Source organism: Rhea pennata, chromosome Z (genome assembly GCF_028389875.1).
Source record: "Rhea pennata isolate bPtePen1 chromosome Z, bPtePen1.pri, whole genome shotgun sequence".
In the NCBI taxonomy this organism is placed as follows: domain Eukaryota; kingdom Metazoa; phylum Chordata; class Aves; order Rheiformes; family Rheidae; genus Rhea; species Rhea pennata.
Genome location: NC_084702.1, coordinates 71,078,333 through 71,103,252, shown reverse-complemented (window position 1 = coordinate 71,103,252; position 24,920 = coordinate 71,078,333). Strand labels below are relative to the sequence as shown.

The window sequence follows — 24,920 nt, the reverse complement described above, 5'->3', positions numbered from 1 at the left end:
GGGGGAATGCTTCATATGCAAACAGTGCATGCAGGCTAGGGGAAAGGGGGATAAATCTCTTCCTGTTTGTGATAAATACAGATTCTCTTTCAAGTGTGATAAATAGCACCTCTAATTTAGTATTAATTAAGATTAATAAAAGTTCTTGAGTTAATAAAAATGGGAGCTGGAACACTGTAAAAATCAACTCTCAGAACCATATGTGCTAATGCATGCGTAGTTATGGGTGAAATTTGATCACAGTTTAACTAGAGATTAATTGGTAGAGATTGATTAACTGGTATGTGCCCAGGAAGCACATGGAAAAACTCTACTGCGCGAATGTTTTATCAACTTGAAGCAAATGTTTACTCCACTTTCTGAAATAATTTTACAGAGCTTGTGGCAAAAATCTGGTCTATTAACTTTTATTCCTCTCCTTCCTCTCTTTTTCTTTGCAGAAGGAGGTAGAGGAGAGCTCCAGATTGTACGTGTTGTCCCTTCTAACCAGCATCTCTGAAACACCTGTGTGTGCATGCCTTGTCTTCGTGTAACCAGAAACTGAGGCGCTGAGATTCAGTTTAGCATGTTGCGGTTGTCGGAGGCGTTGTTAACGCTGTGTATGAGCTAAGAATCTGTTCAGTGCGTATTACCTTTTAGAAAGAGAAAACATGAGTACTTGGAGGGGTCTCTTTCCTTCGGCGCTCTGTGGGCCGTGTGCAATGTGCACAGGCACCATGCTAGTGGAGTACAAGTTTTGTCTCGTGCTCTAGTCATCCACCCTCTTACTTTCTAAACCAGATATTTCCTGATTTTTTCCTCAGTTCTGTTGTTTCATTCCACCTCTGTTTTGTACAAGTTACTGCAATTGAAGTCAAATGTACCATTATGGGCTATAGTACTGGGATTTGGCGAGGCTGTGGGTGCTAGGAGGTGTCTGCTGCAGATCCCATGCCCTTTTAGCTAGTACCGGCTGCACGTTGCTTCAGATAGCAGGGCAACATGCGCCACGGGAAGGGCAGGATTTTTCTTTAACACCTGCAGCTATTGCCTCTCCAGTCGTGGACCTGTTGCTTCTGCTTATCGTGCTCAGGGGGGTGAGCAGTTTGTGAGCAGCAGATAACTATTTCCTCCCAGGAGGGAGGAACTTTTTGGTGACTGCTGTGCAACATCTTAGTTTGTGTTTGCCGCTGCACCTGGTGTAGAGGAGTTTCTGGCTATTTGATTCTCAGTTTGTTTTTTCTTTTCTTCTTTGAATCCGTGCTATGTGGATTAGGTGCCTGCCGTGCCTCTTCCTTGCTTTTAGTTGTGCAGGTTAAATCAGCTTCCTGAGTAGACTGAATGTTGTATGGCTTTTGGGCTTCCATACAGGTCTTAACTTTGAACTTCATGAATTTGCATTTTTAACCTTTGTTGGCCCATGTATCGACAGCTTTGTTTCATTCTTACTGGCAGGTGTCTGTCCGTTAACGGAGGTTACTCGGAGGTACAGAGAAATCCAGAACTTCTGTCATCCTCTGGCTTTGGTGGAAAAACATTGTAGCCTTTCCTTAGGCTGCTCATCTGGCAGGTGGAAAAATGTAACTGGAGAAGTCATCAGGTGGAAGTAGCTTCCTTTGTGGCTTTTCAGTCATTATTTCAACCAATGCTGTTGAATGCTGCGTTCATTGTGACTACAGTGAACGTAAAATAATCCTTTGGCTTGTTGCAGCTTTAGATTCCATATAAAATGTAATGTACTTGATCCAGTAAAGGCATTGAATGACAAGACTGGTTGGTTTAATTGGGGTGACCTTAGCTTTGTCTGATTCTGCCAGTGCCCTTGGAGAAAGGGTCTAGTTAGACATACCTAGAGATTTTATTTAGAATTGAAACAGTTGTTCCTTCCTTTAGCCTGATTCAGATTCTTCTATAACTAAACAAAAGGATTTGAATTTCTAGAAGACGGATTTTGGTTTGAAGGTTTAATAACTGAACATGCTATGTAGGTACAGATGATTTTTAAAACAAACAAGAAGTCATTATTGATTTTTCTTATGTTTAAGCAAATTGTATTATTATATTTAAATAATACAGCTTTCTACGTTTTAGATCTGATTTTCATCTGAGAGAATGATATGCCAGACACAATATTTAAATGAGATGGAAAGTTACATTTCAGAAAGCCTTTTATGTAGTCCTGGAGAGGACTAACAGATCTGGAGATGTTCTTCCTTTTCCTTATGCTCTTCCAGAGTTAATGATCTTTTCTGGATGCCACTCTGTCCATTTTATGGACTACTGTGAAAGCATATAACTGTTCTCCACATTGAAACATCATCTTGTATATGAAATAATCTCAATGCAAACTGCAACTTGTTTGAATAACTTCTCAAATTATTTTGAATTCTAGCTGTTGCTCTTCTTGAATAATCAAAACTCTTACTGGGTTCTTTTTTAGACTTTACTGATGATTCAGTACTGTGCCTTAAATGATCATGTCTGTAGACTTGTTTAATCCAAGGGATAAAATTCATGCTACTGTGTTTCTGGTATTATTCTGGTATTATTTTGCTAATGGTTCATGGTAAAGAAAAAAAAGCAAAAAAGTTTAATTACTTTACAAAGACCTTGCAGCAACTGATTGCAGCGTTTTTTACTGTGAGTTCATATACTGAATTACTAGGGGTGACAGGCCCTTCTCTGGCAGAAGATATTCGTCGGATAGTGGTTATAAAACCATCAGAAATGAAAAAAAATGGGGAGAGATATGATAGGCTGTTTTGTTTATATGTTTGTTGCTCCATCTTCTCACTGCCTCTTTATGCACTTACTGCAGACGTAAACATCAGTACTTTCCAATTTCAAATAAGCTGGCCTGGCTGCTTCCAAGTGACGGAGCTGTGTAGAGAAGGAAAGTAGAAACCAGTCACGAAGCCATTCCCTCTGGAGTGCTGAGCGTGGATGTCTGCATGTTGTGCGTGCTGGCCTTGTTTTCTCTCCCCATTTCTTCGGGGAAGGATAGTCGTTAAAACCCTTGCAGTTGTTCTGGGTGTTCTTTCCCTCTATCCGTTGCATTTTCTCTGCTCACCGAGGCTCTAAGCAAGTCTGACCGTCATTTGGGACTGCCGGATGGGAGCAGCTCCATGACTGGCAGTGAGACCCGGACTGGCCACTGGAGCCCTCTGGCACGCTGCTGTGAGTGCTGCATTCCAAGAGCAAACCCTAGGCAACTCTGCAGCTCTAGCAAATCTCTTTAAACAGCATTGCCATTTGCACCTTTTAAATGAAGAGGAGTGTATTTCTGTAAAATGCTCTTACCCACAATAGTGATATAAACTATGGCTTACTTTGTGCTTAATCAGTGCTCCCAGAGGTGCCTGAACCTTGTTAAACTGCACACCAGCACTTGTAGCTAATATAGCCCTCATTTCTCCAAGCTCCTTTGACTGTGTAGGTTAGTGCAACAAGGGACTGCAGAGGTAGTCTTCATCACTGCCTAGCTCTCTGCCCTTGTGTAATATTGTGCCATTAACTTGTATATAAACTACCCAGTTTCCCTTTCTAAAACTAGTTAAATTTTGGGGTCTGCTTCTCCTTTTGAAAGGCTACTACAGAGCTTCAGTCTTAACTGTACTTAGACTCCTTATTTCCAACTGCTAATATATATTTATCTTCTTGTAGCTGTATTTATCTACAGCTATTCACATGCTGTATGTTTTTCTGTCTAATGAATAAACACAAAAAGGTCCATTTTGCTAGAGTACTCACACTAGTTTTGCAGTTTTCCAGTTTGAATTCTTTTAACTTTAATGTAGAGTACTGAGGTTGTACATGTCTTTCTGAGGGTGTCTTGCTAGCACCGCATGGAGGATTTCATGCTTTTGTTTCTGGAGTCTGGAGACTTTTCGCTGGATATGCCCATGGATGATACTCTCTCCCTTTATGGCTGTATCATGGTAGCTCATGACCACTTTGTGATGGCTAGAACTCAGGTTCACCATCAGCTGCTTCCCTTCCACTGAATGACCACTTGTATGCAGTAAAATTCACAGCAGGTTTTGGGGCAGGGGTTGAGTTGGTTGTTACCACATTTAATTCTCTGTTGTTGCAATCTTTGCTGTCATCAGCTTTTTCCATAGGGTTTCTCAATTCTCTTCTGTATCAATAATTCTCTTGTGTTTGTCATAAGCAGAATTTATCAGTATATCTGACTTAATCCCATTAACTTCCTTATGATGTTGTCTGTGGCTGGCTCAACTACACTTGCTTGTTTACTCACCTTAAGGCTCCCCTACTCCTTCTCAATTTACCTAATTAACAGCACATGGCATCACGTCAAATGTTTTGTTGAAATAAAAAGAATTATTGTATCAATGGCATATTTATGGTTGGTTGCTTTGCCAAAGAAAAACCAATATTTTTAAAAGCTGGTGTACCTTGTATGACATTTTATCCTGTTTTTCGCTTGTCCCCATGTTAATTCTTCCCTTTGTTTTCTCCGAAGTCTTACAAGCTCTTGAAGTCAGTAATGAGCCTGTGCTAGTCTGGATCACATTCCTTTCTTCCCTCACATGCCTTAGTTACGGGCACTGAGTTTGCTCTTCTACAGTCTAAGGCATCAGCCCTGGTTTGATGGATGTCAGGTACTGGTTCTCTCAGCATTTACTCAGGGAGAACGACATCTGGAGCAAATTAACCTCTTTACTTGGCTTTTGCCTGGAGATAACTCCTGTTCCCGCACAGCCGTCACCTACCTGGCCCCTGCATCAGCCCTGTCACTGACGGAGGGGTCTGCCTTTTGTTTTGTGGTGTTACGCTCAGATAATTTTTAATCTCAACCCTGCAGAGGCTCCTCCTTTTTTCTCTGTTTTTCATTTTACTCCCATGTCTAAAAGGCTTGGCAGAAGAAATTAAAACAAGTAAGGAAGAGTACAACTTGTCTGACCTTTTGACAATTTTTATTTTGCATGTCTCAGAAGCTGGGAGATTTGTTTCCTGGTTGTTTTTTCTGCCTCCCCCCACCTTCACAGACTTTTTTTTTTTTCCCTCAAAGAGAGTTCTTGATGCTTTTATGGGCTCAGCGCTGTAGTATGGCCCATGGTATTTGTGATCTGGTTATGTCTCAAAGATTGGCTGCTTATGTTTGGAATTTCTCAGATAAATTGACTGAAAAGTGAGTTACACTAATTACCTGTTCCAGTAAATGATGCTGCACCCCGGAGTGCTGGAGAACTGTGCACTGGGGGCAGACTCTACCAGTTCTGCAATTGCATAGAAGAGCTGGGAAGTGCATTAAGTACTGGATAGTGTCACATTGTTCATGCCTGTGGGGGAAAAGATCAAGTCTTCTGGCCCTGGAGTTGTAGGAATAATAATGAATAAGAAGTCTGGGCACTTGCTGCTGTGCAGGTTGACACCTCAAACTTGTTTTTCTTTGTTATTTCTTGTGAGACCTCTCCTGTCACCTGTGAACAATCCACAGGTCGTGCAGCCCACTGAGGGAGATGAAGAAGTAGATCTTTCTTTTGGTGCTATGTTCTTTTATCTAGCATGTACCCGAAGCTTATTTTCTAATAGGTACTCCTTTGCGATGATTCTCGGATCGCGCTTTCCTCAACTGGAGATGTTATGTTTGTTTTCTACTGTGTGCAAATCACAGCCTCTCTGTCCTCCTGGCAGACGTTAGTATCTGAGGTTGGACTGTTAGGCGTTAGCACTCTATTTTGCTTACCTCTATGGTGCTGCTGGAAGCTAGCTGTCCTTTCAGGGAGTTTGCAGGAGGACATACGAGCTGTACGTTAGGAACAGAGAAGTTACCATTTCCCCTTAGGTGGAATCTTTACTGTTTTCCCCCAGGTATGTTTTAGGTGTTTAAACGCTTCCCAGCTGTAATCAGTCCTTTTAAGGTTTTCAAAAGCACAAGACTTTGCCCAGTAAATACAGTCTTACGCTAATGTGAGAACGTGGTTTGAATTCAGATGATCCCTATTTTGCTGTCTGTAGTGGTTTCCATCATGCCTACAGATCGCGGTTCTCCTGCAATCATCTTGCAAGCAACTGCCCTTGTTCATCGCCTGTTGGAAATGAAATACTTGTACACAAGCGGTGGGAGCTGCAATGGAAACTTCCTGCTTAGAGGGTGGAAAAGTCCTTGTGTTTGAGCATGAGCAAGTGACACTAACATGATCTCAGCCTAAGAAAGCTCTTGTGTTTGTACAGAGTTTCATGTTGATCCGTCTTTTGTCCATTTCATACAGATGCTTTTAATTTATAATGTCCCAATTCTGACCATGTCCATGTAAGCTGTGAGCTAGAGCAACAGGAGCTCTCTGGTACGTCATGGCTGAATTAGGTTGGGAGGGGAGAAAAAAAAAAGAAAGAAGTCAGTCTTCAAAGCTCCCTTTTGAAAGGGGAGATGCACTGAACAGGCTCTTCTGGTCCCAGTGCTAGGCATTTAATGAAATTGCATAGCCTGTCTGTGTCCATGTAACCTGTCCTGACATGTTGGTCGTTTGCAGTGCTTGAATAAGTATCTGTATGCATTTGCCTGCATGCAGTGTGGCCTGTTATCCTTTCCTCAGAATATAATCTGATAATATTTTCCGGTGTTTTCAGAAACTAATTTTGCATTGTTCTTTCCCCTTTCTCCTTTTAAGGATCAAGATGAGGCTGATCCATCAAAACCACCTTGGCTTAGAGGAGGGTGAGTAGTATTTTGAGATTTTGTTCCCGTACTCTTATAGTCATGCTGCATTATGTGGACTTCAATTCAAATTAAGTAGCAGCAGCACTTCTGATGTTTTTAATGGCTATTTTCAGGAATAATCAAATAGCCAGGTCTCACCTAGAACCAGGCTGCTGCTACATTTCAGAGGTCTCCTCTTAAACAGCTGGAGGTGGGCTGTGCAGCTATTCAGGAGGTCTGTAGTTAAGAACAAGGCTATAATTTCAGTGAACGATCTCTTAAGTGATGGGAACAAGTGCTTATGGCACTAGTTAGTAAATAATCCTTACTGAGCACCATAGAGAAGAGTCTGGATGAGGTCTTTTTTTCCTGAATCAGTTGCAACTGGCACCAGGAAAGGGGGGGGAGTAGCTCAGAATGACCACTTTGTCTTTTGCGCTTAGAAAAAAAGTAACTTTGGGGAAACTTTCTGTCTTTGTTGTGATTTTTATGGCCAGGATAGCAGACAAATAAAACTAGTGTAACTCTGGAGATCATTGCAGTTTGACACTTGTAAAGCAGTGATGATCAGGCCTCTTTCACGCAGGTCGGAGTGAGTGGCTATGTATGTTCTCTCCGCAGCACGCTAGTTACAGCAAATGAAGCAGACAAATTTTGATTATGTCTAATGTCAGTGTGATGCTCTGCATAATAGATGCCAGCATGGTAGCTTCCCTAGAATCCTTTCTGGAAAAGAGTGTACGCTTTTTCCGAGCTGTTGGGTGATTTGTGTGCGATTAGAGCAAGACGGTTTTGTGGTGGTGCACTCATTAGGGGTTGATGTTGTAGCAGCAGATTTATCCTGAAATCTCAGCAAGAAACTGGCTTTCTGCACGTACAAGTTAATTCTCATACTACTGAGGTAGGCTTTGCTAATAAAATACAAAGTTAAATTGAAGGCTTCATTATACAGCTTTCTGCTCTTGGAGTAATTGTTCTGTAACGTTGGTATTGCCACGGAGCGTCCTCCACACCTGCAGATGCCTGGAGCTGCCTAGCAACCCCCTGCTTTCCTAAGGAGCCTGATAGTGCTGAGCAGACTGCTGGAGAACTGGCAATTAGCAGCAGCAGAAGACAGTGATTAATTCTAACTATAAACAGCACCTTCTTCTGTATTAACAGAGTCAATACACTGCATTTACTGGTTCACACAGATAAAATTATTTCCTAGCTTGAAAGATGAATACAAAGGCAATCCTCAAATACTTAAAACTTATTTTGTCAATGCCAGGCAACATTTGCTCTAGTCTGTGATTTTTTTCTTACTCTACAGGAGGTAACAAAACATGCCAGCTAATGTAGTTTTGACAAAAATCTGGTTTATTCACTCTATTGCCATGTGCAAGGGATTTCCAGAAAAGGTGTGTGTGGCTGGTAAAACTTTTAATTCGAATGTTAGCCACATTGCAGCTTATTAGCCGTAATAATCACTGATGTTTGAGGTTGTTCTTCCATAAGAAAGATTAGAAAAGTAGAGTTCTTGGAAGGGAGTAATCACTTCTTGTCATCACAGACCATCTTTGCTTGCTGAAGTTTTCAAGATATAATGTAAACATATGTGTATAAAGCTAGTATTGAAATATCAATACATGCTTTAAGCTAAATGTGCTTTTAGCATAATGTAACAGTAGCTTCCTGTCTATAAGCACTGGCTTTGGAAAGATAGCTTTAAAAAAAAAATTCATATAATTGGTATTATAGATTTGTTTCTGTGTATAATTTCTTATATCTATATATTTTATTTATTAATGCAAGTAAATCCCTCATCATCCTCATACTGAGATGCTATTTACTCCCCAGCATAGCACTCTATTAGTTCTATAAATATTACATGCGTTGCAGAGTTACCCTATTATATATCTAGCTACAGTGTACCTATGTGATGCACCATCCATAATTGTATCTGTGCAAAAACTGTAATTTAGTTGAACAAAGTTAAGCTTGTGCTTGAATAAAGAGGTTCAGGTATCCGAAAATGCAACAAGCTGAATAATTTTGAAAATCAAGAACTGTTGCTGAAAGCTCTCTTTTCTTTTATATATATATAATATATGTATATATGTATATGTATATACACACACACATATATATATACATACATATATATATACACATACATATATATAAAAATAAATAACATAGGCTAAAGCAGGTCATCTAGTTATAACCATGTAGGTATTTGGATGCATCTCTTCAACAGAGACTGCAAGCACCTTTCAAATATTCTTGCCCTCTGTCAGAGTCTGGCTTAGGTGGTGTTCTTATTTTGCAAGTGCAAAAACGTGTCAGTCTATCACAAATATTTGGCACAAACTAGATTTTAACCAGATATATTCTCAAGCACAATAAGCTGTTTAAGCTTATCTTGAATTTATAAAACATGCCATTTTAATGTTTTTGTTTTCCTGGGAAACATCAAAATATCACAGTTCCAGTTGAATTAAAGAGAAATCAGAAATCTTGTAGAAAAGAAGTGTTACTTCTCAACTGTTCTGGTAACTTGGACTCTGTGTTTTTCCCTGTATCTATTCTGTTGCATCTTTTCATCTTACAGACTTTAATCAACTAAAATTATTAATTAATTACACTGCATTGTGATGATAAGTAGTGCTGTAATTCTTAACTTCATCTGAATAGCATTCCATGACACCTATTTTACTCCAAAACAGTATTTATCACTAACATCAGAAGTGGTTTTTAACATCAGGGCAACGGATGAATTTCCGCTTTGATTCCGGCAAGAGCGTAAGGAGTTTTGACAATGTACACTTTTTACGCAGGTATTAATTAATGGTTAATTTGGGTCAAATATTTCTCCTATAAACCTGAAAGGATTATTGAAGTGTAACTTGGTCAAGAAGATTTTCCAGAGTTTGCTGTTGGAAAGGAGGATAGCCTTTAATAAAAACACCACCTAGCCTTGCTGTAAGGATTTCCAGCGGTGGAGAACTGTTGAAATCCTTGGCTGACGCTTCCAGCATTTTTAGTTGCACCGCTAAAAATCCGTGCCTTTCTCAGGCCCGAGTGTTTCCCATCCCTAGCTGGGGCCGGGGGGCTCTGCTGTTTTGCAGAACAGAGCAGCTGACTGAATGCTTTTTGTTCGCCATGGAGGAGCATCAAAAGCCACCCGGAGTGCTGCAGTGCAGCAGTGACTAATGTTGCATGCAGAGGCAAACCCCGGTTCACGACGTTGCCTGCAACTATCAGCCTCACGCTGGAGCTGTTCAACCGGCAGCGGCTGTCACTCAGCCACATCAGCCTCTGACACACTGTCAAAAAAAAAAAAGGCAGTTTTTACCTTGATAGCACTGTGGCATGTTTCTGTATATAATAGACTGGTTTCTTCTTGGTCACAGCCTCGTGCTAGGCTGCGCCATGGCACCCTTGTCCATCTCAGAGCACAGTCCACTATGCTGTGCTGGGATTCTTAACATGTCCTTTCTCCTCAGCTGTGAGGGTTTTTTTTTTTTTTCCTTTTCTGAGGGCCAGGATTAAGTATGCTCTGGCCTAAACTCAGATGAAGGATAGCAGGAAACTGCCCCAGGTCTGATCCACTTTGATATGCTCCCTCCCATCCACCAACACTTGGCAGAAAGCTCTGTGGCATATAGGAAGATAAGTGCTTAATCACTTTTACCATAACTGTACACTTTCTGAAGCATAATCTCAATTCTGGTTGGCTTTACTTTTTCCAGAAAAGCATTTTTTCCCATTCAAAACAAAAATAAACAAGAAAACGACCCTCCACCCCCCCAATCCTAAAAAACAATACTCCTCTCTGCTCCCCAAGAAAACACAGGATGGATTTACTGGAAAGGAAAGGAGCAGAGAAAGACTGGTGCCAGCCTATTTTCTAAATTTCCAGTCTTTCCTGACATGCCACTCAATGGCAATAGTAAACTATAAACTGAGCTCTACGGAAGGAACAAAAAAAGTTTCTCCAAGTGTAAGCGTGTGAATCAGCTACTGCTGGCTAAGCTGTGGCGTGAATTAGTGCCACAAGTCTGCATTTCTGTTTGCTGTTCTGTGAGTTTTTGCCAAATCTGCGCCCAGTAGAAGCCGTGGGGAAAAGGCTGCCTTCCTTCCATGCGCAGGCAGCAGCTAGCGGGGAGCTCTGCGTGCTCTGTAAGCACGTGCCCAGGCTGCTCTGAGAAAGTACAGACCTCCGCTGAGAACTGGAAATTTTTTGTGCAACAACTTGAGTTCAGTAGACTATTACTGAGTTGCATTTGCAGAAAAATTGATTTTTCATCTCTAAAGGCCAGGTCCTTCTGTGCTTTTTGATGATTGGTATTAGCAAGGAAACTTTGAAAGAGGCTGTTCGGTCATCTATTTGCCATATCTCATTGCTAGTGAGATTTTTTAATCCCCCTTTTTTTTCTCTTGAATTTCCAGGCCTGCAGGTGGACTCTATGGCATTGATAGCATGCCTGATCTACGCAAAAAAAAGCCAATTCCACTTGTCAGTGATCTGGTAAGAGATTTATCTTCTGCCACAGAAATAGTCATTGGTGCAAATGGCTCTATTTTGTGACATGTGCTAATGTTCATTTGACGTGTGCTAACGTTCTTTCAGCTTCCAGAAGTTGTAGGTTTCGCGGTTAATTAAAATAGCTCTTACAATGAGTTACGAGTTGTGCTTGCAAAAATCTCCGTGAGATGAGGTATGATTTGGTAGACTAAGATCTCTTTGATCTTTTTTGCCTTTTTGTTCTAAACAGGTTATTTGGTTATTTGTAGGCCTGTGTTATTTTTAAATGTTTTCCTAAAAATCACTAACTTTGGGGAAAGTTGTTATAATGCCCATGTGAGAGTTAGAAACTTACTAGAAGATCCAAATTTCAGAAGATAGATAAACCGAGCAAATGTGCTTGGATTTTGAAAGTAATTTGCAATATTGCCAGGAGGCTTCTGTGCTACAGAAGCACAAGAACCAAACAAATAACGAGGACAAATTTCATATGCTTGTGTGATATGGTGAGATAAGGCTTCTGTGGGATGAATTGGTTTTCTGTTGGCTCTGCATTCAACACAAGCAGTGCATTTGCGCTTGGGAGAAATGCTTTAAGGAGCTACAAGACCAAGGTTCCTGTATCCTGTGATTCCTGTGAAAAGATAACATACAACTCTCTCTTCCAACTTAGGCATAGGAAGGCTGGTACGTGTTTTACTAACTGCTTATATCTTTTAAGTCTCTGCAATGATGGCATTAACTTGTGTTACTTCTTTTGTATGCTTTCACCCTCTTTCTCTACAGGCCATGGTAAGTGGAGTTAAAGATTATCCACCAAGTCTTCACCAGAAACAAAAATTATTTTACCTTATTTTTCCCTCCATTATTTTGTTTTTTATTTTAAACCTGAAGTGCTGCAGTGCATGCATATTCAATATGTTGTCCTACCACATCACTGATGGAATGAACTTTTTCAGTCTGCCTTCAAGTAACATAAATTGGAGCGTAGATGGAGGTCTCCATTAGCATTTGATAACTTGAACGCAGATGTCGCTAGCTCTTATTTCCTTCTTGCCTTCATGCAGTTGGAGTGGCTTGCTGAAGAAATCCTTTAGATGCCAGTGTTAGGTGCTGAAAAGGCAGTGACCTACCGTCTGCACAGCTGCAGAGCTTAGCACTGATACGATGTGAAGGAGGCAGTTTGGGGAGGAAATGCTGTTCATTGCATTCAGTGATGGCCAATGAATGTGACATGCTGCGCATTCAGACGTGCTCCCTACCCACCCTCTGTTTTCTTTCACCCTGTTTGTATCCCTTTCACTGTCACATATGAGAATGTTGGATATGTTATAAAACTGATGAAATAATCTCCTTTTGATGAATGAACTTAATTGCAGAATGACCTTAGGCAATAGCAGTGTTACTCTTGCCACCAGAACGTAGAAGTGGAGATGTGAACGCAGATTTTTGTCTGCAGTTTATACAAAGAAACAAAACTAAAATCTGCCAGAGTAAGATGGGTTGTGGACAGATGGAAACAAGCCGATACTTTCAGAGTATGCTTTTGACTCTTTTGGTGTACGGACTACCATCATTTAGGAAACAAACTGAATGTAATGGGCTGGTTTGGTATCATTTTGGAATGACAAGCTCCCTGCTTGCTCACATTTCTGTGTGTGTAATACCAAAGCATTTCTGAATATTTGTAGTGAGTAACAAACTTTCTCCCCTCTTAGTCACTGGTCCAATCCCGGAAAGCAGGAATTACCTCAGCAATGGCCACTAGAACATCTCTCAAGGATGAAGAGCTGGTGAGTAGGAGGGTTGCTTGGCTTCTGAAAACTTTTAGTAAGCACATTAAAGGAGTTTGGCTCTCTGGGATGTAGAGCCAGCTTCACAGAGGTCTAAAAATATAGATGCAAAGCTGCTGCTTTAATTTGTTTAAAGAAATCAAACATACTTTCAAAAAATAACATTTAATTTGTGAAATATGATCTTATTTCCATCTACTGCAAGAGACACCATGTGAAACCTGCTTTAGGCAAGGTACTCCTTGTTCACAAACCTTAGTTCTTTCTTCTTAATTTTTTTTTAAATGTCTACAAAATCATTTTTGAAATGGTGTTCTCTAGCAGACTTTGTAAAAGTGACAGCAAACTTGGCTACCTCAAAAGTGTAGATTTATCACTGCTTGTATGTTTTCTCTTAAAACTCACGTGATAACCAGCGAAAACAGATTCAATCACCTTTCCGAATGTTGGTTCACATGTTCTTGTGTTTTAGAAATCTCATGTCTATAAGAAGACTTTGCAAGCCTTAATTTACCCCATCTCCTGTACAACCCCACACAACTTTGAAGTGTGGACAGCCACCACTCCTACCTACTGCTATGAGTGTGAAGGGCTGTTGTGGGGCATTGCACGACAGGGAATGCGCTGCGCTGAATGTGGAGTCAAGTGCCATGAGAAGTGCCAAGACTTGCTCAATGCTGACTGCTTACAGAGTGAGTAGTGACTTTGCTGTGCTCCCTCTTGAGAGGTGCAGTGGAGTGTGGTCATTTCCAAAGGTGTTTCTACACCTTTTCTAACTGCATACGTAATACCTTAGTGATTAGTGAAAATGCTTTTATTAAAGTGATTTCTTATTTTCTGAAAAGGTGACATTGGGCTAAAACTGCCCGATTCACTCTGGATACACACTGCTCCACTGACACAGACAAACTTGTTTGCAAGACTGTGCTTGATGTGATTTAAAAAAAATTTAATTCTGGGCTTCGATTCATCTGTTTGGTTTTTGGGGTTGACCCGTATAACATGTTTAATTTCTTTCTGTATCAGCTCAGGTGGAGTGTTTACTACATATCCAGTGCAGGTGAGAAGTGGGCTGGATGGATAAGGTACTGGGTTGGATATTCTGGCTTCTATTCTGTCAGTCCTGTCCTGAAATCCCAGGCAAATTGCTTTTTACTGTCAGCTCATTTTGCTGTAGACCTTAAGATACTCAGAGCAGCACTGGATTCCTGCTGATGGAATACAAACCATGGACTTAGCTGGGATTCTCAGTAACAAGTACAAGCTGGCTAGGTTTTTCGCCTTTTAAATAGGAGAGCCTTTTAGCTGAATCACTTTAGAGGCTTAGGGCTGAGTCAGCATAGATGATGGGTGAGATAGGTGCCATCTGAGTGTATGGGCATTATCTCATCTTACTAGGGCCGTTGCGGTTTATTTTGCTGTTTCTGTAGCATTTAAAACATGATGCCTCCCTTCAAAGAAGGCAAAGAGCTGAGAGCTTGCAGAATAAATGAGACCTAACACAAGCAATAGGAGGATTTGATTAAAAAATAAAAAGAAAATGTTAATTTGGTAGATACCTTGCTTAGATTATTTTTATGACTGTAAAACAGTTTCTTGATTTGGTCTCTAATTTATATTCATACTTGAGAATAAAATATCTTAGGCTAAATGGAATACCAGTTTCTACTATGAGTGTTAAGTCTTGAGTAGGGAGGACTTCTCTTGATCTTTTTTTTTCTTGCTCTTCCATATCAATAGAGTAAGTCTAATCAGAAAATTTTATAAATACCAAGTTATTGCAATTTATGGTGATAGGAATCTAAATAATCAAATCTTGTATCTGCCTCAGACTTTAGTTGGGAAAGTTAGGCTGGATGATCTAGCAAGAGATACGAGTGAATTCTACATCACCAGTTTCTTACGACTTAAGAAACTTGACACCTTAAACAGATGTTCTTTGTTTTTATTTCTCATGCATGCAGAGTTTTAAAGAATTCACAGTTAGAATTAGGGCTCTTTGCAGGGGCTTATTTCTCAGACATGACTGATATTGGTGAAATGTATCTGTTCTTCAGTTGCTTAGCATTTCTTGATTTGTCTTCGAGGGCCATAAGGTGATCTTTACAATTTATAGCATTTAAGGGGTTGCATTATTGATGGCTTGCTTTATTGTGACCATTTTGTGCCTAAGCAAAGGGCTTCTGGATTTCATTTGGTTCAGAAAAAAAATGAAATTAAACCATAATTCAGGTTCCTGACAAAGTTTGATGTAGAGGGTCACTTAGACTCAGGATAACTGTGCTAGTTTTTGGTTTCTGGAGTCCCCAGAACTCTCTACTAACTGGGGATTTTCAGCATTTGAGAGGAAAAGCTACTGATATGTGCATCCAGATTTGTTTTAGATGCATGCCCAAGATACGGTAATGTCCTGTTTGGAGCTGTGATATCTCAGTATGGCAAAATGATACAGAGAGCAGAGGAAAAATTAGGTTTGCACCAGCAGCAGTGAGGAAATAAATGTAATTCAGCTGTGCAGAGCAGAAATAATGAAGTCAAGAACAGTAGAAGGAAAACTAAATTTAAGAAATAGCTAATGACTAAGAGGAGATGTATTTCTGCAGAGTGCAGCTCTGGCCATCCATGTTCAAGAAGGTTTACTTCAGACTGGTGTGGACATTGGCAGGGTACAGAGATAACGGAGGAAATGTGGACTGTTTCAAGAAGAAGAAAAGAGTTTGCATTAACCTTTCAAAAAAGCAGCTTGGTGGTGTGAGATGGGAGGAAGACAGGACTGATGCTATTTCAGGAAGCTAACAATAGTCATATTAAGTCTGTCCCAATATCAGGTTTTTCTACAGAGATGTCATGGAGCCCTAGGCAGAGATGTTAGATGTGCAGTGTAGAGCTTCTACACCTCTGACTTGCTCTTCCAGCTTAGAGCTATCCCTGGCTTGAGGACTTCCCAAGCAGTAGATGCTATATTCGGTGCCCAGCAGTGCTGGCTCTCTGAATTGGGCTAGTCTGTCTTTGAACTTGTTTATGCTTGGATTATGTTTAGGAAGAGGGACATAAACAGCAGGGGAGGGTGGTCTGTCTTTTTCTTTTGTAAACATTAGGATTAAAAAGAATATATTTACTGTAAGAAAATTAAGGCTGGAAGCTAGAAAATGACTTTAGTGGTGAGAGTAGGGAATCTCTGAAACAGCCTGCGAAGAGTAACTATAAGAACAGGTTGTTTAATTTCTGGCTAATTTCTAATCTGGAGTTAAATCAGTTTATGGAATGGGTTGTGGGATGTGGTGACAGTAGTCTGTATACTTTTCTGTAGAATAGAAGTAACAATTGGAAACAACACTGCTTTTCAGGTATAGCAAAGCACCAGGTAAGAACTTATCTTATTCACAGGATTTCAGATATTTGCTTTGCACATTTCTTTTCAAAATGTAAACACAAGATACTTCAGCACGCTCTCTTGAAGGTAAGAGAGGAGGAGTGCTCTGGGCTCAAAACTAGTGAAGCACTTAAACTTCACTTACTGCGCTGCCCAGTATCAGAGCAGGGAAGATGAGGAGACTGTGAGCCAAGGCTATGAAAGTAGCCACTGTGAGTGTGCATCTGGGTACACGTATCTGGGGTGGAGACAGGAGGGGAATTGGAGGTGGCTGCTGTGTCATTAAAAGACATGAGACAGAGGAAAGATGGTTCTAGGAGATCAAGATGGTAGGACCAATGTGTGGATGTGCCACTGGGTTGGGAGAACACTTACTGTTGATAGTAGAAATCTATTAAAAGGCTTTTTCAGAAAACTGTGTTCTTTGCTTCAGCATGTTCATGCTAAAATTCTTCTAACCGGAACCCACAAGGCCAGAAGAAAATGGAAAAATTAAATTAATTTTTATGTATGTTTGAAGAACATAAATTGTGCTTAAGGAATGAGAAAAATGAACTTCTGTAAGGAAAAGGAATAGCTTAGAGATACAGTAAATCTGAGACTAAACTGTTTTGTATATTAAACTCAGGAGGGGATTTCTTCCCAGCAGAGAAGTTTTATTATTGCTATCGATATGAAAAAGCAGGTTCTTGCATTTTATCCTCACTTAAATCTGCAAAACTTCCAGAAAATATTGCATTAGAGTAAATGAATTTTCAGGCTAATAAGAAATAAATTCCATTGATTATGCCTTGATCTCTCAGGATATGTCTTCATTTAAGTCTATATAAATCTTCCAGAAAATTTTGCACTGGAGTAAATGAATTTTCAGGATGGTCACAAGTAAAATTCCGTTGGTTATGCCTTGAAATTTTGGGTAGACACTTGGTGTTTTATTCCTTAGAATTAGGATGTGCTGTTAATCTGTCTTCTACACTCCAGTGACTTTTTCTAGGAAATAACAAGAACTCTTTCCCCAAACCTAATGCTAGAGTTAAATTTGGTTATTTCTTTTGAGTTTTGTTTGTTTGTTTGTTTTTCTTTTTCTTTGCATTTAAAGAAATTGAGTATCTGATACAACAAATATGACAAAATACTCAAATTCAGCACTGGTTTGCTGCAGTTCAAAACAAAATCCATTTTGGTAAAATTGGGCACTATTTCTATATTAAAGCTAATTTGCTCATCAGTTTGTTTGTGAGATTGCCTCAAAACATGAATAGTCTAAGAGGCAATTAAGAATGCTTGGATTATATTTCCTGCTCCAGGAAGCATTGCGCCCAAGACAGGACACCCTGTGTGAAACTATCTAAAATTTGCTTAAGAAAAAAAGCAAAACTTGCAACTTTCAGCCTACCAGCTTAAGGTTCAGCAGTCTTTTGTTTAGTCTCCAATGTTTTGTGGTGGGACACAATTTGCAGATCAGTTCAGCAAGGCTGTTCCATGAGTTGGCAGTTTGAAGTCTGCTAAGCTTGAATCACTTGTGGCATGTGTACTGCAGCTGTCTGGTTTATGGCTTTGTTGGCTCTAGATTGTTGCTCCAAGAGGATTAAGAAGTTTGAGTTTCTTTATTGCTAGTATTTATAAGATGTTATTGTGATGATGAGGCAAGTAATTTTTTTATTATAAGGTCATAAATACTTGCTCGAGGTAAGATGCTTTCTTTTTAGTCTTCAGCAATTCCTGGGAGTACTTGAAATTTCCACTGTGGGGTTCAATCCTTTCTTACCTGGCTGAAAATGAATGGAGGGGTGTTCTCGGCACACTTGGCAAGCTTTGGGAAAGGGGTGCTTTTATCTCTTGCCGTGAGCACCCGTATAGTACTAACTAGAGAACAAGGAGGAGGCAGAGCTTGTATTAAAGGAAGAGTAAAGCTGAGGATGGATGGGCAAGATGCGAAGAAGCAGATGCAGGGAAGTGGGAGCGGCAGAATTATGAAGAGAGTGGAAAAGGGGCGTTGTTATAGCAAGATCACAGCAAAAGAGGCTTACACACTTCTGGGCTGCTTTTTGAGACACGGTAGTATTCTGCTTCTGCAGGTATGCGTCTTATTTTTCTGTGATGTTGCCAGTGTAGTCCTTGGTAGATTAACAGTTAAACCTGAGGAAAGAAACAGCCCTGTGATATCATAATCTGGATCCTTGGAGCTCTTGAAAATGAGGAATTGAGATCCCAGGCTTGAAATTGCTGTTGAACAGGAAATCTGTGTTGTGTGTGATCAGCCATATGTCTTTGCTAGCTCATCTGAAAGAGCTTTTGTTCTTTATGATCTGCTGGAGTCACAAAGCTGGAGAACTTCAGGTGAGGTGTCACAGCTGTGTTTCTGGATGCAGTGCTTGGCACTGTTTTGAGCTCTGGGATTTTGGTTCACTTCTGGAGTTCTTCAGAGACTTTTCTGACTCGGGTCTTACCTTTGTGACTTTTTGAATGAGAAACTTGTGTGTGTTATACTCCAAACAGGTTGCAATCGCAGAGGCTGTCTGAAGGTGGACTGTTAGTAAGATGGATAAGTCACTCTTGTGATAAATGTCTTGGCTTTTGTGTTGAATGATGATTAAAGCACCATAGTGATGAATACTTGTTTGCTTCCAGAATCCTGTATGGGAAAACATTTGCACAGAAGGAGGAAGGATACCTTTATTTGAAACTTCAATATCTATTTTAAGTTTCAGGAATATGTAATTTCTAAGCATTTTCCGCCTACTAAACAGCTGTCTTCTATCCTGCTAATGTTGTTTTCTTGACTTTTTCCTGTTGGAGCATAAGGTAACAGCACTGGCAGTTTAGTAATAGCTGTATCAATACTAGTCCCAATATAGTCTTGTTTCCTTTCTGTTTCCAGTCATAAATTGGCTCGTGATTTATTCTTAGAGAGGAAGAGATAAGGACAGCCCAGTACCATTCATATGATACTGTGTATTCCTATACACAGTACTTGGATATTCCTCAGCCTTTCTATATAGTCATTTACAGAACTACTTGAAAAGCTGAACCTTTAAATTGGCCCAAAATCACCTTTTTGCAGCTGAATGAAAAAAAAAAAAAAAAAAAAAAAAAGAAATCTCAAGTCCACCAGCAAAAAGCACTCTCTGCCTTCCAGTGTAGTGATATACTTTGGGTTTATTTCCTATGCATTATAGGCAATTAATCCCCTGATGATCTTTATTTTAGAAACCCTGGAGATCTTGTACAAACAAGCAGGTGTTACAATGAGGAAAGGGTGTGTTGTTGTGACAGGTTTGTCTATTCTTTACTCTGTTAGTCTGTATTGTTAAATAGCTGCCTTACTTGTCTGGTCCTGGCTTTTGCACTCTGGATCAGTTACAACCTCAGCAGAGAGAGGGGGAGCCTTCCTAGGCGGGGGAGTGACTGAGCCCACTTACCTGGGCAGGGTGGGAAGCAGCATGGATGGAGATGGGGGATTACCAGGGAAAGTCAGGAAGCAGAGGCGAGCCTTCGAGGAGGCAAAAGCCGAGGCTCTCTAGGGGTCTCATGGCAGTGGCTGCACGTCCTGCAGCCAGGCAGCCACAGACGGCTGCTGGCCTTGGAGCAAGCCTGGATGAGTGGTCCCCTGTGCAAAGTCTCTGGGTTGGGAGGTTGTTAAACAACCTTTTAACTGGGATTCCTCCAGTTGCGCAAATCTGCATCCTGAAGCTGCTTTGGGGCCTCTAGAGCACTTGCATTAATGCAAAAACATAGACCGTGCTGCTTCAAAAATAGGTTAAATCAGGGCCTATCTCAATGACCAATAACAAAACATTTTTATGTGCAAGCTGCCTGGGTAGTAATTTCTTTAGAAAACGACTCTGAATTAGAGCACTTGCACTTATGCGTGACATGAACTGCTAAAACTCAAATTTGGTCCTTGATTTTTACGAAGTCCGAAAGGGCAGGGCAGAGTTGGGTTTTTGTGAATCATTATGGATTTCAGAATTTCAGTGAGAAAATCCAAATTGTTCCGTTGGACCACTCCCAGTTTCCCATTAATTTTCTGTGGCTCTGCGTGTACTAAGTACAGTTCACCTCAGACCCCAGAAGGCCTAAAGCTGAACTAAAGCACTTCTTACCTGAAGTTCAAAGTGTAGCCCTTGGTATCATTTCACTTTATTCCTTTATTAAATGCTAAGTCTACAACCGGATGATTATCTGATACAAGATATCAGTTTGGGTGGTGCTGGTCTGTGATCACCAGTGAGTGCAGACTGCAGGGACTGTGCAATTAATTCCAGTATTTTGATTTTATTACGTCTTAAGCCAACAGCAGGAAACTCTGGGGCCTTTTCTCAGATGCCTTTTTATTGTACTAAATGGACTATGAACATCAAGCCTCTAGCAAGTAAAATGAAAAATAATTATCAGGTAATACAAAGTTATGGCCTGTTTTAGAGCCAGGTCTTTAATAGCGTGCCTTGGTACACACATCTTTAATGAACTTCTGAAACTTCAACTGTCACAGTCTGTTCCAAACTGCATTTTTATTCTTTTCAGTTTGGATGGTGGAAGTTATAATTGAGTTTTGTTTCTTTGTTGAAGTGAATTTAACAACAGTGGAAGGCATTAGATTGATAGTCCTAGAAATGGATGTCTTTAGGCAGTGTTAGTTACTGAGCACCCTGTTGAGCCTGCTAACAAGGATGCCTGTAATGTTGTGCTGCTGGGAGTCCTTTATGAGCGTGCACTTGTTTCACAGAGCTTTATTTGTATCCAGACACTAACTGAAACTGTTTTATATACAAAATTTTAATGCCTTATATTAAGGTGTTCCCAGTATCATCTTGCCAACTTCTTCCAGAGGGAAGCAGTTTTAGGTGTCTTCATGATTTGATGGCTGGCTTTGCACAGACTTGCACCTACTTTAATGCATAATTTTACAGAAGATAACTTACTTAAAGCCTTTTACAGAAGTTATCCCAGGTGGGAAAAGAAAAACCCAAAACAAACAAACAAAAAAAGCAGAGTAAGCTAAACTGATATGATGATTAATATGTTCACAGGATTTTTGTCATAGTTTCACTAAATCTGATGTAAGATCGCAGCTTGTTATCACTGCAGACAGTGTAGAGAGACTGTGTGTTGTCTTGGATTCCTGCTTTTACTTTAACACTCTAGTTTGTCTACCTTGTTCATGTTGATGCTTTCAGTAATGCATGACTCCTATGTGATGCAACAGGCTGTGGCTGAAATGTGCACATGACTAGCATAATTTAATAGGAAATAATTGGTTGTGGGAGCATTCTTATAATCTCATAATTATATAAACCTTTTAGTGTTTTAAGATATATACGGATGACCAGAGTCCTCTATTTTCCAATTACAATTAAATATCTATGAAGTACAGACTCCTACTCTGGGCTCCTGTGTTTTCAACTGCTAGATACTGTACTTGCACCCCTTTATCACAATGGTCCATGTCTTTAACTTTTGAATTTCCTACCTTATATGTTACATTTAGTATAACTGCACAATTCTAATAATGGACTTTTTATTTTGGCTTCTTACAAGTTGATAAAATAGAGTGGAATCTGGGAAGGTACTTCAGATGCCTCCACCTTAATGCCTGATCCAAGCAGGATGGTTCCAGGCAGAAGAATTGGGCATACATTGGACAATGAGCCCATGCTGAATGGGAGCTGTGTGAAGAAAATCAGTAGAAAATGATGTGCACATGGGTCTGTCTGAACTCTTGCTCTTCCCTGGTGCTTAGATGCAACCTTAAGACAAGCTCATAGGTAGTATTTGGAATGAAAGACGTATGTCCTCTTCTTGCGACTTGCCCAGGCAGAGATCTATTTATTCAAAGCAAGGTCATGAGGAGAGGGGGCATGCTAATGGCTACTGTTACAATGAGAACCTAATTTCTGGATCCTTCTCAGTTATAAGAGTTTTGAATTCAAGCTCCTACTCAGGAGAGCATTCTTGTCCAGACTAGAAAGGAGTCTGGGAATCTCCATTCCATGATCCCCTCCCAGTGCTGAGTGGTCTGGATTCTCTTGCGTGTGTGTTGAAATTGAATGTCTGCCTACAAAAGTCAGTAGCAAGAGGCATTGTGTGGAGGGTAACTCATGACTTTGATCCTGCCATCCAGATTCAGTGGCATAGGACTTCCTGTCTTTGCCTGTTTCTGATGAGCATTTTGTACTTTCTGGTGCACAGGAGCAGCAGAGAAGAGCTCAAAGCATGGGGCGGAAGACCGAACCCAGAATTTCATCATGGCCATGAAGGATCGCATGAAGATCCGAGAGCGGAACAAGCCAGAGATCTTTGACTTGATCAGAGATGTGTTCTGTGAGAGTAAACTGACACATGCTCAGCAGATGAAGACAGTGAAGCAGAGTGTGCTTGATGGTACCTCAAAATGGTCAGCAAAGATCACGATCACAGGTGAGGGAGGGGAGGCATAGGTTTCCTTGGCTTCTCTTGGGAGCCTGACCTAAGAAGGAGTCAGGGCAAAGCTCGAGAGAATGGAGAGGAAGATCATCTGCTCTGAACTGTATCTCTTTCTGCTCAGTGTACAGGAAGGAGATGGAGATGTTCTTTCTATCTCAGGCAATGTAATGCACCATGAGCTGAAGCTCATCAGAAACTGTCTATGGGCATTCTGAGCTGTTGTTTCACATGGCGTGCGGACACATTGTCTTACTGGTGGGTCGTGGTAACACTTTTCTTCTCCTTCCAGTAATGTGTGCTCAGGGTCTGCAGGCCAAAGACAAGACTGGATCCAGCGATCCATACGTCACTGTTCAAGTTGGCAAAACAAAGAAGAGGACAAAAACAATTTTTGGGAACCTGAACCCTGTCTGGGAAGAGAAGTTTTATTTGTAAGTGCTCTACCAAGGGCTCTCACTCCTTTTCTTCCTTTCTGTATGATCTATACTTCTACATGTAAACCTTGTGTATCAGCATGCATTCCCACAACACCTATCATGTATGATGCTTTCATTTGTTCTCAGCATATTGTGTGTGTCTGAGGGCTGATGTCTGTAACAATATGCCTAGTGCATGCCTGTCCATGTCGTCTTTCCTGCTTGTTATGTGTATCTAAAAAAAAAAATCTATCTGCTTTGTGAATGTTTTTATATTGATATTTCTAGAGAAAGCTAAAGAAAAGGGAAAATCTTTAATTGGGAGACTCTTGTTCGTGGATAATAGATGTACTTTCAAAATTCTTTGAAATATAAAAGAGTGAAGTTTGTGTATAAGATGATGCAAGCTTCCTGTGACCTACTGCTTGTGTTGGTGTTTGACTAAATTTGTGAGCTCAGATTAGAGGTAGTTATTGCCTGTCACTTTTTGGTGAAGCTACCAGTCTCCCCCTTAATTCTGGAAAACCAGCGTAACGATAATTTAAGGGGTTATCTGCTTTCAAAATGAGCAATGTATCGACATCTGAATCAAAGATAAAGGCTAGAAGTACAGTTTTTTTAAATATCAATAAGTGCAGAAGACTGAAAAACTTTTTGTTCTGTCAGACTTTTATTGAAGAAGTAAAATAGTACCATCAATTTATCATTAAACTTGTTATAATTCAAATTGGAGACTTGAAATCCAAGAAGTAAGTAGCTTACGAAGATTCAGGATAATCTATTGCTACCATCTTTATTTCCTTCAGTGTGTCATCTCTTCTGTTGTACTTCTTTCCTTTTTCTCTTCCCTGATATCCCCCTCCCCCCCCCCCCAAGCTGGTTGGAGGTGAGGAGTTCTCCCTGAAAACTGAAATTTATGTTTGCATTTTAAAATCAAGCTTATGTCAGTCCAGGTTTGTCTTTTCAATGCACAGTACAAACAATTATTTTTAAAGTCATTTTGAGCTCCTCGTTAACATCAGAGAAATCTCAGTTCTATTTTGAGCTGGTCAGCCCTTGGCTTTATATTCTTACTTTAATCCAAGGTAATGTTATTGCTTGGTAAGTAGTAAGTTGACTTAAGTACTATTTGGATAACTCTAGCCACAATAGCAGTGAATCTACGTGGGAGCCTTAAGGACCTTCGTTTACCATGCCCAGTAGTTACCATGGTATTTACTGTGTGCCCTTCTAATTTTAGGAAATTCAACAAATACTGTGTTTAAGGATAGATAGCACAACATGATAAATATCGCAGTTCTCATAATGCCTCTATATAGGTTTTATGGCTGTGTTTGTGATTCAGTAGAAAATGTGCTGTTGGATATTGGAGTTAATGCTACTTTATATCTTGTCCATGTCTGGATGGGTATAAATTACCTTGGGAGTAGCAGGAAGAGAGTGAAGGAAATGAGCACGGTATCCAAATCAATGGCTGGAAAGCATCCCACACTGGAATCAATGCGTCATTTCATTAACGAATGCTGAAGCTAACCTTATGCTAGATAAGGAGAATCATTTAGTCAAGCGTGTGCATTGCAGGTCTTTTACATGCTCGTTTTTCTTTTTTTCGTTTATAGATCATTTTTAAACTTACAGTTCTTAAAACTACTGAAATCTCTTCCTCCCCATGATCAAATGGAAACTTTAGTCAGCATACGCTGACCAAAATATACTTACCAAGCTTTTTTCTTTCTTTCCTTTTTCTTTTCTTTTC

General features: G+C 40.2%; 1 protein-coding gene across 2 annotated transcripts in view; it reads left to right on the top strand.

Moving 5' to 3' along the window:
• UNC13B (unc-13 homolog B) overlaps positions 1-24,920 on the top strand; it is a 212,838-nt gene that overhangs the window by 114,231 nt on the left and 73,687 nt on the right. For both annotated transcript variants that reach the window (XM_062599298.1, XM_062599297.1), the window contains exons 11-16: positions 6,618-6,664; positions 11,081-11,159; positions 12,875-12,949; positions 13,422-13,641; positions 22,515-22,742; positions 23,038-23,179. In XM_062599298.1, coding sequence (XP_062455282.1) covers positions 6,618-6,664; positions 11,081-11,159; positions 12,875-12,949; positions 13,422-13,641; positions 22,515-22,742; positions 23,038-23,179 — 791 coding nt within the window. The remainder of the gene's footprint in view (positions 1-6,617; positions 6,665-11,080; positions 11,160-12,874; positions 12,950-13,421; positions 13,642-22,514; positions 22,743-23,037; positions 23,180-24,920) is intronic.